At 40.1% G+C, this 14,641-nt stretch overlaps 1 protein-coding gene across 1 annotated transcript in view; it reads left to right on the top strand.

Moving 5' to 3' along the window:
- Positions 1-7,853: 7,853 nt before the first annotated feature.
- The window catches only part of EYA2 (EYA transcriptional coactivator and phosphatase 2), a 60,218-nt gene continuing 53,430 nt past the window's right edge, over positions 7,854-14,641 (top strand). Inside the window, exons 1-3 of the mRNA XM_059827105.1 lie at positions 7,854-7,962; positions 13,153-13,201; positions 13,818-13,960. Of these exons, the coding sequence (XP_059683088.1) occupies positions 7,854-7,962; positions 13,153-13,201; positions 13,818-13,960 (301 nt within the window). The remainder of the gene's footprint in view (positions 7,963-13,152; positions 13,202-13,817; positions 13,961-14,641) is intronic.

Below are 14,641 nucleotides of genomic sequence, written 5' to 3'. Positions count from 1 at the left end.
CTTCCTTCAATCTCTTCCCAAGTTAATTGCAGGAAGTCTGGGGGGATCACAGCCCAGCCTGGCCCCCCTCTTTCTTCTCGGTATTGCTCTGTGTCTGCAGCGTGGGGATCTGGGAAAGAGAGAGCTCCTGGAGAAGGGAGTAGAGGAGCCTTGCTAGGAGTAGGAAGAGCATTTATTTATATGAAGACAGCCTGTTTTTTTTTCTTTAAATCAACAGGTCTAAGACAAGAAAGAAACAGTGTGTGTTTGTTTTGTTTTTTTTTTTTTTTTTTAAAAAGTCATTGAAAAGCAGTCTAGAATAACAGGTGATGAAGCCTGATGAAGCAAGCCAACACTTCTGGAAATTCAGGACTTCTAGGGAAACAAGGCATGCAATTATTTTTGCCAGTCCCAAGCACTCAAAAATCTTAAGGCAGGCTTTCCTTTTTTTAAAAAAAAAAAGTGAAGTTGGCTCAAAAAATTCATGAGACAGGATTTTTCATCTTACTGTCTGGTCTATGGGGTAGAGCAAGACAGAAAACTTCCAGTGAAAGTAAAATTTTGGTCAAAAAGACTCATTTAAAAACAAAACAAAAAAAACATGTGGGGAAGGATTTTAAAGCTGTTGGAATACTGTGGGTATTTTTGAACAATAGTGGTTTCAAAAGTGTGACAGAAATGGTCTGTTTTGTTATTTTCTCAGTTATTTTTCTTAGAATTGTTCAGAATTAACACATTTAAAAAAGAAAAAGGAATTTGAAGATCTTAATGTAAACCCAAACCAGATTTTTTCTTACGTGAAGTGAATCATTTTAGATGTACACGGAATTAATAGGGAAAAGGAAGGACTGTTTTTCTTCGGGAAAAGTTTTCCATTTCACTACTGAATTAACAAATCTGTTTGTGATCCAGGTCTTGGGTGCTTGTGCTCTTATTTCAAGTTTTGGCATTGTTGGTTTTGTGTTGGTTTGTTTTGTTTAAACTGAAGCACTACATGTGTATCTCTCTCACTTTGTTAGAGTTGTAGCTTTTTTTTAACATAGCCTTATGGCCAGCTAAACCAGTGCTGGACTAAACAAAAGATGAACATTTCGGAAGACCAACAGTTAAGATTTAAAAACTGGGTGACTGTATATACACAAGGGGACTGATGAGGGGATGTGACAAAGCACAGCTCAAGCCTGTTGTCCTCTGGCCAGGGAGGGCTTGGGTGTCCATGCGTACTCCGTGTGCAGCCTCTGCCCAGCTTTCTCTGAGGCACACAAAGGCACTGCTCAGAGGGGGCTTTCTCCCTAGCTCTTTCAGAAATTGAGTGGCATCCTGCTTCAGTTGAAATGAGGATTTTTCCTTGCTGTGGGCTTGAGTTTAGGAATACACTCCCCAGCTCCTTCTTTGTCTCACCTGTTTATTTTTCTCATCTCTCATACTTGACTCAGTCTGATCAGCAGTTGCAAGAAGGGTTTAGCTGTGTGCCTGTCATCTGGAGCAGCCTCGCTACCACCTTATTTAATTTCTGATTTCAGTCTGATGTGCTTTGTCACTTGCCTATCTATCACACAACTTTTCTCTTGTTCCTCTTGGTTTAATCCTTAGCCTGAGATATTCTGTGCTGGAGAATAATGCAACTATGTGCCCCCACCCCCAGATTCTGTGTTACAAGCCATACTACTATGAGTCCTCTTACTTCTTGTGCCTGGAATGGGCTGGGCAATGATAAATCCAGACAAGTACTGCTGCTTTTATTGTCCAGTTACGTCAGCGAAAGGCAGCTCTCAGGAATATAAACAGCCTGAGGCAGGCTGCCCTGCAGGTCACCTTGAAAGGATATCTTGTCATCGCGCCTGTACTGTTAGTCTTGTACATGAGCATTTACGCCAGCTCAGGTTTAACTTTATGCCTGTTCAGGCCTTTCCTGCATACATCTATCAGATGTACTTGTGGATGAGCTCAGGTTCGTTATAAAAGAAAAATAGTGTTGTGGTTTTCACCTGCTGAAGCATTTTTGAATTCTTCAAATGGAAAGAACAAAGGATCTATTATAAAAGGAGAGAAAATGTCCTGACAGTGCAAGGAGGAATGTACTGACAGAGGAAATGAAATTACTTTCCTCTGCTTTTGAAATGTGTGGATAGAAGTAGCCAAAATCTTCAGTATGGGAGATTCCCTATTATTATACCACCTGGAAGGTGGCCGCAAGATAATAGCGTTTTCCCTGCTTATGAACGATTTTCTTTTTTTGTGCAGGAGCAGAGTAAAATGGGGAGCGTAATTTTGCACGCAGTTAGTCCTGGCAAAGCTGCCATGCTTCCCAAGGAATTAAAACAGTAGAAATCTTAATTCCCAATGAAAATTAATGAAACATAGTAGGTGCTTTTGGAAATTTTACCCACGTGGAAAAAAATTACAACAGATCTCGTATTTCTTAGGAATGAAGAAAAGACAAGCTTTTTAGGATTGGGGATTTGTTGGTTTATTTGTTTGTTTTCTTTGAATCGGAGATTGAGAAAGCCATCTTCACACTTTTTCTGCAGTTACCTTTTAGTAATTCATTTCTGAAACAAAGTGGGGACTTCGTTTCAGAAAAGACTGTCATCTTTTTTTATGATGAGTAGCACTGGTGTCATAAAGTTGCAGATTTCTACTTAGTAATCTGCACCATTTTTTGAGGAGAATAAAGGTGAAAGCAGTTGATCAAGTAATTAAAACCAGATAAAGTCATGGAAGCAAGACAAAAATGTTACTCCTGCAGTTAGGCTGCAGTCTCTGTCTCTACTCCTCCCCTTCCCAGCAAAGCTAAAAGCTAAATGGCTTGTACCACTCCTGCCTAGGGCTCTGCATTGGCATATGCGTGCATTTAGGAAGATCTAGTGGTTTAAGCTTGTATTTGGCCTCTAGCCAGACACAGGTAAAAATTCTTGAGAAGATCGTTGCATAGGGTTGTTGCAGGGAGAGTAATTTCTAGATTTGTCTCTCCACCATGGACAAACTTGCTTTGCAATTTCTTACTCCCTTAAATTATCTTATCTTTCCCATTGTAGGATCTGGCAAGTTTTTCTCAAGGGCAGGAGTCCTGTCTTTCCTATCTCACCTGCTTCATTCTACAGGGCTCCTAACTCATCAGTTCCTCCACCGATTGCAGATGCAGAGCTCATTCTCTTTATTTTTTCCACAACCATGCTAGCTTTTTCCCCCATACTGTCTTTTCCTCCTGGTATGTTCTTTCTGAAGTGTACCATTAACCTCCTGTTGCTCAATACCGTCCGACAGAATGCTGTCGTTATGGGGCAAATGTTCTGCTCTTCCTTGCACATGTTCTGTCTGAAACCTCTTCATCACTTGGCCATTGAGTTTACCCCAGTACTACTTAGTACCCAGATGTCTTATTTACTAAAAATGCCCTGGAACTGCTCTTTTGAACATTTGTTCCGCTTCATGTTCTTGTACCTATTGAAGCCAGAATACTATCTTCTCACCCCAGAAATGGAGTAGAAACGAGTGAAATATGCAGACTCCCAGGAACAAGTCTGCTGCCTCCACAGCGGTTATGGAAAATGGCCGTGGTCCTGAGATGATGCCTTTAGTGTGTTGTGGGGAGGGTGTTAAAAGCAAGTTAGAGCAGACTAAGAGATGCTTTAAATTACACCTGAGCAGCCAGCTTGTGCCTTCTGGCCTTTCAGCTGTGCTGAGCAGAGCTGTGGTATGGTTGCATCTGCCCACAACGCCATGGTGGTTTCCTGTTTCATCCTTTCAGAATATTATCCATCAAATTCTCATCACCATCAGTATCCAGAGCACCTTGCTGACTCAGTCTGCACGCTGGGTCCTGCTTTGGCATTGCACCTATGCCAGTCTCCAAGTACTTTGCTGGAGAGAGATGGGATTGCTCAGTGGTTTTATCTTTAGCACACGTTTGAGTGTTTTGAGCTGGGGTCTGGAATCACTGCCTTCAAAACATCATTGTAAAAGAAAATGTGATTTGTAGATTACCCCAACATCTCAATCAAACATTTGAAACTTGAAAATGTTTAATTTGGCATTCCTAGCTTCACAATGACTGAAAAAGACTTTTATTTTTCTTTTTCCCTTCCTAAACATTAGTAAAGAGAAAAGTTTCTGTTCTTGGCAGAGATTTTGTGGGCCAACTTTCAGGGCAAAATATCGGTTTTTGAGTAGGGGATTCTAATGGAAAAGCTGAGCACCAAATTCACACAAGGTTCTTAATTATAGAAGCCAAAAGCTCTTCCAGATGTCTGTCAGCCCAACATGCTAGATGCTGCCATCACTGGTTTTAATAAAAGCTCATATTCAGCAAACTTTATTACTGATTTACTGTATATTAAACCAGAAAATGTTTTTCCTCTAAAAAGCAAGCAAACAAAGACCTGATATTTTCATCAGTTGCACTCCAGCATGTCATTTACTATATTAAATACCATCCCGGTTCCATTATTTTACTGAAGATTTTCTGTAGATTGCCATTGTTAAAACTGGAATTTCAGAAACTCTTGTGAAGAAGTATATAAGCAAGAAACGCACATGAACAAGTTGGTAAATGGTGCGTGCAAAACAGGCAAAGCTACTACAACGTGAACATGTATGTGACATGCACAACCAGGCAGGCATTTCTGTGAAAAGTTACCTGTTTGTACATGCAACTAATACATACTCTCAAGAAAAATGGAAGCTGAAAAAAAACCCCTGTATTTGTTCTATAACATTTTCCTGGGAAGTGTGATATGACTTTGTGAATACAAAAGTGAAGAGAACAAAACCAATAGAAAAATCATCAGTCAGAGAGTAGCTAGTGAAATCTCTGGACAATGATGTAATTAAAGTGCATTAATCATTATAAAAGATCCTTTCCCTTTAAACATCTGCTCCCATTCACTTGGCAACAGTCTGGGCAGTGTCATGAGTGATGGGGTTTTGGATTATGCTGAAGGGCATGTGTTATCTGAGAAACAATGTAGAACATCCCCAACTTGACAGGATCTGGGACAGCAGTGCTTTTCCTCAATTCAGGTATAGCATTAAGGAAATAAGGGGAAAAAAATTGGACATTGCTTACAGTGGAAAGGAAAACCTGGTATAAAACTGAACCCTGCCTTCTCAGCCATGCAAACAAAATTTAATTTGGTGCCAGTGGGTTTGAATAAAGTAATTCCTTTGGGAAAAGAGACTCTGCCCAGCCTGCTGCTTTTAAGAGAGCCTTAGGATCCATAGTTGCTTGTAGGAGAGACCTTATTCCTCCCCAATGAGAAGGAGTCCTAGATTGCTGTTTTGGCTCTGCCATTAGACTGAGTCACTTACGGAGGAATTTGTGCAGCTAGGGACTATTTTTTATCCTTGCACAAATCTGGTACCTAGTTGCATTTCCATGCAGTTGGTACCACGGACACTGGTTGTGGGCACATTTGGTGGCCCCTGTGCGCCTGCATTTTTACTTCTGTCTTGCTGTGCTTTAGTGTCTGTTAGTTAGCGTCTGTGTCTAAGGCAGAGAGGGGGAGGCAAGGGTTGTGCTTGTCTTACAGGGACACATCTGAAGGTGGAGCCCTTTGAGGCCCACTAACAGCAAAGATCCTCCAGTTGCAAAGCGACACTGATTTTTATGCTAGTCTTGTTTCCTTAGCAAATCTGTAACACACAGCAGCTAGGGAGCATGGATCTCACAAGTTTTGGATTCAGAGTGCTGTATTTCTACCCCGTTGGTCATTTACTGCTGACTTAAGGTCTCCTTTGTGGCGCATAATCAGGAAGCCTTTACCAGCCTCTAGACTTGCGGCTATATTGGCGGGGAAAATGCATGTGCCCATACGGATTTCCAGGGGAGGCAGACAAGAGGAGCCCAGATCCCATTTGGAGAAAGGACAACTGGGGCTGCGGACGTTGTACATGGTTATTCTGCTTCATTTTTGGCAGTTCTGCAAATTCACAGAGGATGGATGCTTTTTCTGCTTGGGCAGAGTGCCTTTCCAGCTGTTAGGTGGGGAAAATGAAAATAAACTCAGCTTTGGTCTTTGCTGTTCAGTTACAGGTAAAATACTTCATCTGTTTTGTGCCTGTTCATTACACTACTTACCCTCTTTGTAAGGGCTTTGTAAAAGTGGTTGGAGAGGTTCAGATACAAAGTATGTGTTTCATTGTTCTCTGTTTCTCAAAGCTGGTAAACTCATACAGTGGTATTTAAACAGAAAATCAAAACAAACCTCTTTGCTTCTCACAGAAGTGCCTAGGTTAGTATTGCAGAAGCCCAGTGTCAGGTTTAAGTGCTGTTGTCTTTAACTTCATAATGTTTTAGGTGTGCTATGGATTGCTACCGGCCTGTTGCTGCCATGCCATCTGCTGCCTTTATAGTCCAGCTCTGATAGGTCCCAGCCCGACAGCAGGGGTGTGCCAGCCACCTTTGCAGCTAGCATGTTCAGTGCTGAGCAGAAAGGGGAGCCCGTGCAGGTTGCAGCCAGGTGCCTTGGATCCACTCGCCACCATATGCCCTCTCTCCCATCTGCTTTTGCCCAGGCCCTGCTTTGTCCAAGAACACAGTTACGCTTTTCCCTAACAGCCCTAATTCCCCCCAGTAGCTTCTGGAGTCTGAAGTGAGGACGTACTCTATGTGGCTGCAGAAAGCAATGAAGGACATAGCACCTTTGAGTCCTCCTCTTTTCATTGTTTATTCTGGACCTGAACCAAAAGCTGGAAAATATATTGGTGTAGTCTTAGAAAAGTCAAATAGGTTTCCATGGCATTGTGTGGATTTTAAAAAAATAAATACAATTAATTGACAAATTTAGCTTCACATTTTCTCTGGCCAGTGGGTTCTTCACAGTTCCAGCTGCAGGCATTGGTTGCACAGGAAGCAAGGGCAGAACATTACAGGGGTAAAGGTGTCCACGAAACCTGCCTTGCATAAACACCGTTGTGCAGATATCTAACGTAAAACACAGTTTCCTTACTGTACTCACCCTGTTGTCTTTATGCTAACTTGCAAACATAGTTAGGCAAATCTGTGCACTTCATGCCATGTTTTGTACCCATCCAAAACATCCAACACTTCCAAGGGAAGCAAGCAGCTCTATTTCAAGCAAGTGTCTTCGGAGCCCACTTCTGAAAAGGTGTATAGCTGGAGTTAGACACATATGTTGAAAATGGTGGTATTAAGATGAACAGACATATTCATGTTGTGCATAGCGTCTGAAATAATGATTCAGTCATTCTCTTCTCTGAACTGTTTGTGTAACACAGGGTTTGTAAGCTTTCATTATAGTATAGGTTGTGAGCGCACACAATTACATTTTTCTTTGGAGACTCAAGTCGTATATATTGTTCATTTCAAATTTTCAGTTAAATCAGATGAGGTTACTTATGTCAAAGGGACTGTCCTTGTATCACTGCCACCTAATGGTCAGGACATTGTAGCTAGGTGGCTGGTTAGGTGTCCCCTGGAAAACTGATCCTATCACTAATACTAACCTTATTATCTTGTAAGACTAGATCATGCTGCTAACTGCCCTCAACTTCATTTTCAGCCCTTAATAGTCTGTTCTGGAGCCTCACTGGACACTGGTGTGTACGTTCTCACTGTGATGGAATATAAGAGATGAGGAAATTTAGTTTTCGTATGGCAAAATCCAGGAGGAAAGGGAAAGCATTAATCAGATGGGTGTAATCTCCAAGGGAGCAAGTACTTCATTTTAATTCAGCATTTCCCTTTGATGAAAACTTTAGTGAACATTATTATGTGGAATTTATATGAAGCCTGGGTTTAGGTAATCGGCTTTAATATTTATACTCTTAGGGAAAAAATGAAATCATTAGTAAGCATGCATAATTAATGAATAAATTATATTTTTCCTTTGTTTTCCTTCAGGTATAAGGAAATGCTAGATCTAGTGATACCACCCAGCCTGACTGTAAATAGAGAGTGCCCTGACAGACTGAAGCTTAACCTTTCCAACATTTATGCCACGGCTCCAGATGACATAGAAGGTAGGCTGCTTCTTTTGCTTACTCTTTACTGGCTTTAACATAATGCGTATATATATGTGTGTGTGTGTGTAACCAAAAGGAACTGGCCACATGCAAGGCCTCTGCTTCTGAAAATTAGTTCTGCAGTATAGTGAGCTACTGAGATTTTTGAGTATTTTTCTGTAGACGCTCCAGTTGTGGCCGAATCCTTTAGTTCAGCAATGGTTTGGATGCAAATGGAATTGAAATATTTTATATGTAGATTTATATCTGTGTATAGTAGGTGCATACATACACACGTGTGCGTGTGTATGTTTGCTCCACTGGAGTAATTGCAGGTATAAAATATATTTTGTGTAGAGCTGGTAGTTTTTGTTTGGACCCCACTAGAGCCCCAGTGGTGGCATGAACGTGATCCCTGTGGTTCCGTGACTGTGGTGCTGCTGCTGTTGGGTTAGGGAGCGTGGGGGCTCCCAGGTCCAACAACATATCGCGCATCCAGAAAACGTTTTGCCAAAGCAGCCCCGTGCCCCAATGTGCATTGCTCTGAGATCATTGCTATGATCTCCAAACAGCCCTGCTGGCCTCTGGTCTGAAGTTTCACATTTGGCAAGTACCAAGGACAAATTCTTTCAGTGGTTGAGGCTCTGATGGAAATTTATCTGTTCTTCTCCTCCTCCTTCCCCCCCATCATACTGTTCAAATGAAGGAAACAGAAGAATGTTAAATCTGCTAAAAAAATTATTGGCAAGTGATGCAGCTGAACTAGTTCTTGCTAGTACAATCCCAGCTATTGTTTGCTGCGGTCAGGATCTGTCAGCCTTCCTTTTGGAGGGGAGTTAGCAAAAGGCACTGGCTATTATATTTTAGCAGTATGTTTAACCCTTCATTTATAGACTCTTGGAAGCCAAGGAGGTGTTTTGCTTGCATGTTTACTAACGCATTAGAAATTGCGTGATTAAATCATGTACATCATGACTGCCTATTTACTAGAGCAGTTGAAGGGATAACAATCTAAAGGAAGCATCCTTTTAAATGTATGTGTTTTGCAGAAAAGATTAGAGCTAGAAATTATTTTTAAATACATCGATATATAAACTTTTTGGTGCAGGAACTATTTGTTATTATGCGATATAAATAAGAGCCAACATAGCACTTGTACTGTTGGACACCAGTTTGCTAGTGACAGCTCATTTTGATAAGTTTCTTATAGTAATATTATGGTTATTTTTCTACAGAATGATCACCTGTGCTACCAAGATTATGCTCTTTTCCTTGAAAGTACTTCTTGTTAATTTGAAGAACCCAAAAATACTTGTGTGTTTGTCAAGTCTCAGACTGCCAGAGTTTTTAATGCAATAAATGCACACAAATATATGCTCTGTATTACACATAGTTTTAATTTTAGCAAGTCTAGTTGCAATACTTATATGGATGTTCGTGTAGATGTCTGGTCTGCTATTTTCATGGGTGCTTATCATGATATATGCAATTACGTCAATATAATTTTCAAATGCACATTTTGCCTGTGGTCCTACACTTTTGCGTAGAAACACATGTAGGTTTAACTTGCCTTTTTTGGCAATGATGGTAGAGTATTGCATATTCACATGCAGTAAATCCCCACTTGGCATTCTTGGCAAACGTATTTACTCTGTATGTACCTCTTTAAAAAATAAAAAATTGAAGATGTAATATTTTTCAAATAGAAAAGAAATTAAGTTTATGCTCAAACTGTCTGTTCTGCTGTTTTTCAAATGTAAAAGGCATGAATTAAACGAATGAAAACTAAAAAAGGTATATTTCTTCAATGCAATTCTGTTTGTTAATGAGGAACAGTGTGACAGAAATGGTATAGTTTTTGTTTTCACAATCTAAAAATCTAATTTTTTAAACTGTTTTCTTTCAGGTAAGTCAAAGTAAATTTTTCATAGTGAGTTTGAAGGTGAGTCAGGTAAGCCCAGCTTTGGATTTAAAACGAATCTTTTTTTCTGTATCTGTGTGTGTAAGTGAGTAAGGACATTTCTATAACAGTATCCTTTGTCAATTTATTTTATTTTTTTTTTAAACTAAACCTCTCTGCCTGTTGCTTGGGAAAGAGGTTACTGTTGCCCACATTTTATAGGAAGAGGAACTAAGGCAGGGTTGTTGGGGTGGGTTTTACTTTTCCAAGGTGTTTCTGGGTTGTAAAAGCGTGGAGAAGGAGTCCTTATGGTTTTGTTTCTGTCAGTAGTTAGGGTGACTCTGTTAGCGATTAGGGCTGTATAGGTTGCACGGTCCCTCCCCTGGTATGCTCTCCTCCTGCCTGAGCTGTCCTTTGCAAACAGGTCAGTGCTCAGAGCACATAGTGTCTGCAGGGGACCCTGGAAGAGGACACAAGGGCTTGTATCTGTGATATTTGCCCTTCTGTGGTGTTTTGGGGGTGTACTCAGCCAGAAGGAGAGCTCTGGCAGAGCTGGGGGACAACTTAGGAGAGGTGGGATCAGAAAGGGCACGAGGCTTGAATTTGTTGTGGAGGAGGGTGCAGTGAAAGGGATATGCCACAGGAAGGCACTTGGGAGGAGGAAGAGCGGAGAGTGGGTGATGAAAGTGTGTTTGATCACAGGGGCTGTATTTGGGCGAGTTTGTTCTTTTTCTTCTTCATATGCAAAGAGGAGACGAAGGGGGTGGAACAGATGTCCAGCATGGTGCTAGGAAAGACATTAGAAGCTGGCACATAGGCTTGGGGACAGATGATTCTTGGGGTCTGTTGCTGCACAGATAGATGTACCCAAGCTGGGCTTTTCCTTTTAATAATAACGATGATGATGATGATGATAAGCAGCAGTGTCGATGCAGTCGTGGCCAGCTCACTCTGAAACCTGTTCCTCCCAGTTGTCAGTGCCTTTGTTACCAGAGCCACCTTCCCTAAAGCAATGATGCTGTAGTAACACTGCTCTGATACTGCACGTGAAACAGTTGGGAGGCTCTTAAAGGTAAGTATGGGGCAAGAAAGTGGTCGCAGTCAGCTTGCAGGCGCTCAGCTGGGAACATTACCGAAAAAAGGCTGTTTGCTTTTAGATTCAGAAGAGTTCAGTAAGCACCTAAGTACAGACGTCTTTATTTTCACGTTTTTAATCTATTCTAACCTAACGTGTAGTTCTTCTAAACAACTGCAATTATCCCGGAGAAGAGAAGAAGGAGTACATGTATATTACTCGAATTTTTTTTATTCTGAATAAAGTTATGTCTCAAGATTTTCGAGTTTGTGAAAAAAGGGCCTCCTCTTTGAAGAAAGTGTGCAGTTTAGATGTTTCCATCTTTTAAACAAATTATTGTTTCCTAGGAAATTCAGCTCAGTCTTATTAAGCTCAGTATTATGTTTTCTAGGAAATTTAGAATTTCAGCATTATTATATACAGTAAACATGCAAATAAACATCCTAAAAATAATTTAATTAATATTTTTGTATTATTATTAGATATAGTAGACATTATATGAATTAACTTTCTAAAAAAAGAATAATACCTAGTAATTAATATTTTTGGTTAGAACTCATGCACCTCCATTGGGGTTTTTCCATAAACAAGTGAATAAAGTTAAAAATGCATTTTTAAATGAAATTTAGTTTAAAAAGGTATCAGATTAAATGGCTGCATTTTTAAAAATAGTTTAGCGTAATGTCCATATTAAAATGTAAAATGATGATAAAGCCATATAAAATGTTGTGAAAATGGGTTGTGTAGGAAAGAACAATTTCAAAAGAGAGTTAAATCAGGAGGAACGAATATTTCATATGTGAGCATGTCAGATCTTTTTGGACATTTCTCCAGGTTTATGGCATAACAAGTTACTCAAACCCATAGGTCTACTTGCATGTATTTAGACTTTATATGTATTGTGTATTTCATCAAATAAAATATGCTTTAAATGTTTAATTCACCAACTTACAAATGGTTGAACAAATGAAGTGGTGCTGTTTTGGACAACTTCGTACTGAAGATAATCCATTTACAGTGTTGTGGGTACATCCCTGTCGATGCATGGGACAGCACTGCAGATGTTTTCTGCCTGGCGGTAGCAATGTGCGGGCCTCGGGGGCACTGCAGGAATCTCCCTTTCCACTGAGCATGTGCACCTGCAGTTGAGAGATCATCTTGTGCATGTCATTAGGTGATAATTCCTATCCCATGTAACAAATTATGCTATAGATGCCAGCAGCCTATGTCAATGATGGTGGTGCTGCCATCAGCAGACAACATGATGCTTGATGTTCTCCCTATGTTGAGAAGCTGTGTGCAATTAGTCTGGTGCGTTCATTGATGCAGCCAGCAGATAGAGATGCTGAATCTGTTGTGCCTAATGTCATTATTGATGATTGTGAGGGTGTTTTCGCATTTATAGTGCTGTAATAACATCTAACAGCTCCAGCCAGGAACTGAAAAGCAAAATTTGGATGGCGTTATGGAGGCAACCTGCTTAATACTCATGGTGGCATTTAGGTATGATGTTTTCAATACAACTTGTAGGCAACTTGCAGGTTTTAATATAGTTTTTTTAAAAATTTTAATTAATTAAACCTAAATTTATCTCTAAAAAAGGTGGTGGCACATTTTTCTTTGGTAGTGTTGCAGGACACAACTGTTTGGTATGTTGGAAGGCATCCTGCACGTATAACCTGTGTGAAACATTTTCTACTGGTTTAATATTTTGATTGCTGGCAGGTCAATAAGGTAGGTTATAGTTAACTCAAAAAATTCAAGAGTAAGGAGATATACAATGTTGTATTTTTGGTATTTATTTTGATTTGATATATTTTAATGAACATGACAGAAAGTCAGTCAAGGTCTAGGAGAGTACCAAAAAAAGCAAAAGAGTAAAAAGTGCAGTGAGCTTAAATCACTTCAGTAATCATAATAGCTGCTTTTATACCCTTTAGCATATGAGTCATCCCACCAAAGCCCAGCTTCATGATTAATATCAATCCCATGAGAAGAAGAAACTGGTAGCTCAATCAATCAGTATTACCCTCAGTTAAAAACTGAATCTGTATTTGTTGTTAAGTGGAGAATAACTTTCTTACCTACTTCAGTTTGTGGAGATTCACTAAAAACAAAGTCTTCTAATTCCTGTATATTCTTCTCAAACCAGCAGTGGTAAAAACAGTGGTATCAGCTTGGCCATAGAACAGAACATGATGAAAATCTAAGACCCTTTAATTTTGTTTTCCAGGCAGCAGCAAAGCAGCTCCACAGTGTCCTCTCCATCTGTACTCCACAAAGTGAGTGCTCGTGCCAAGTGCTGTAATTTAAAAACCGCGTTTTGCTGAACAGCCATTTTGTGCAGACTTCTGTCACCTTAAAATGCATTTGCCTTAAGCCCACCCACCTGTTTCTTTGCATGTTTCTGGCCCAGTGAAGTAACCGGTTCTTAATCTTGTTAGATATGGAGTGAAAGAAGGTTTGAGGTACTGTACTGTTGTACCCCTGGGAATCCAAACAGTATCAGTTTGAGTATTGTTGTGTTTATGAGTGACCACAGAGGAATATGTTGAAATGTCAGAGGTTTCTCTTGACACTCGGTTGTTTAGCAAACTCAAAATGAAACATGAAAAATCAGAGTATTGATTTTTATTTTATTTTTTAACTTGCACATGTTTTGCACAGTCTTCAAGTCCCCATGCATTTAGGCAGCTTAAAGCCTAAATAGCTCATGTCAGGAGCCGTATACTGAAACAAACTTTTGCCCCAGTCTTGTCAATTCTGAATTCCCAAAATATTCACCATCATACTTTGGATATTATTTTATCAAAATGTCTAGAAGTGTTCTACATGTGCTCTAGAAAATCATGTACAGTAACTATTGCCTTAGACCTTCTGTTTTCTTGTTCTGAATAGACATTATCCCCATATAGTGACAGTCTCATCTTTCCCAACAATGGCAACGTACGGACAGGCTCAGTACAGTGCGGGAATCCAGCAGGCTGCTGCATACACTGCCTATCCTCCTCCGGGGCAGCCCTATGGCATACCCTCCTACAGTGAGTACTTCGACATCATGTTACCTTTGAGGATATCTTCCTCTTGCTCCTAGAAGAATATATTTGAAGTCTTAAGCTTTAGAATGAAAGGTCATTTCTGTCTTGACAATGTTCTCTTCTTAGGCTTAGAGGAAAAACTGACTTTGTTAAAAATATTAGGATTACTTTGAACTATCTATCAGCTCTTGATGTCCTGGGTTATGATCTTAAAAACTAGGCAAGTTTGGAGACAGTCAATAGTAGGATATGAGACAGCATGAGAAACTCGGGTTCAGTAGGATGTGCCACTTAAGAGTAGTAGCTGGTGAGTGTTCCCATGACTCACTGCCAAGACAAAGTCTCTTGCAGTAAGTATGATATTTAGGTAAACTACACTTTGCCTTCCTTGATTCTTCTTGGAGTTTCAATGATACAAGCTACTTTAAGAAAAACTTTTTGTATATTGTTATGGAAGAACCGAGGCAGAGAGAATAAGGCATGGGTGAAATGATACAGAGTACTTTGGTTTCAGAATATGGTTCATATTTAAATGGACAGTTGTTAGCTGTAGGTGCAGTAAACATTTCTAACCCATCAGCTTTGTTTCTCTGGTTTTCTGCACAGCCTCGCCAGCAGCTGTGGGGAGACAGTGCTGGGCAGGAGCAGCTGGGGGATTCAGGCAGGGGACTAATTAAACCAGCA

The sequence above is a fragment of the Gavia stellata genome, chromosome 20, assembly GCF_030936135.1.
Source record: "Gavia stellata isolate bGavSte3 chromosome 20, bGavSte3.hap2, whole genome shotgun sequence".
Classification (NCBI taxonomy): Eukaryota; Metazoa; Chordata; class Aves; order Gaviiformes; family Gaviidae; genus Gavia; species Gavia stellata.
The sequence above is the reverse complement of the archived record's forward strand: the minus strand, read 5'-3'. Positions and strand labels throughout refer to the sequence as shown.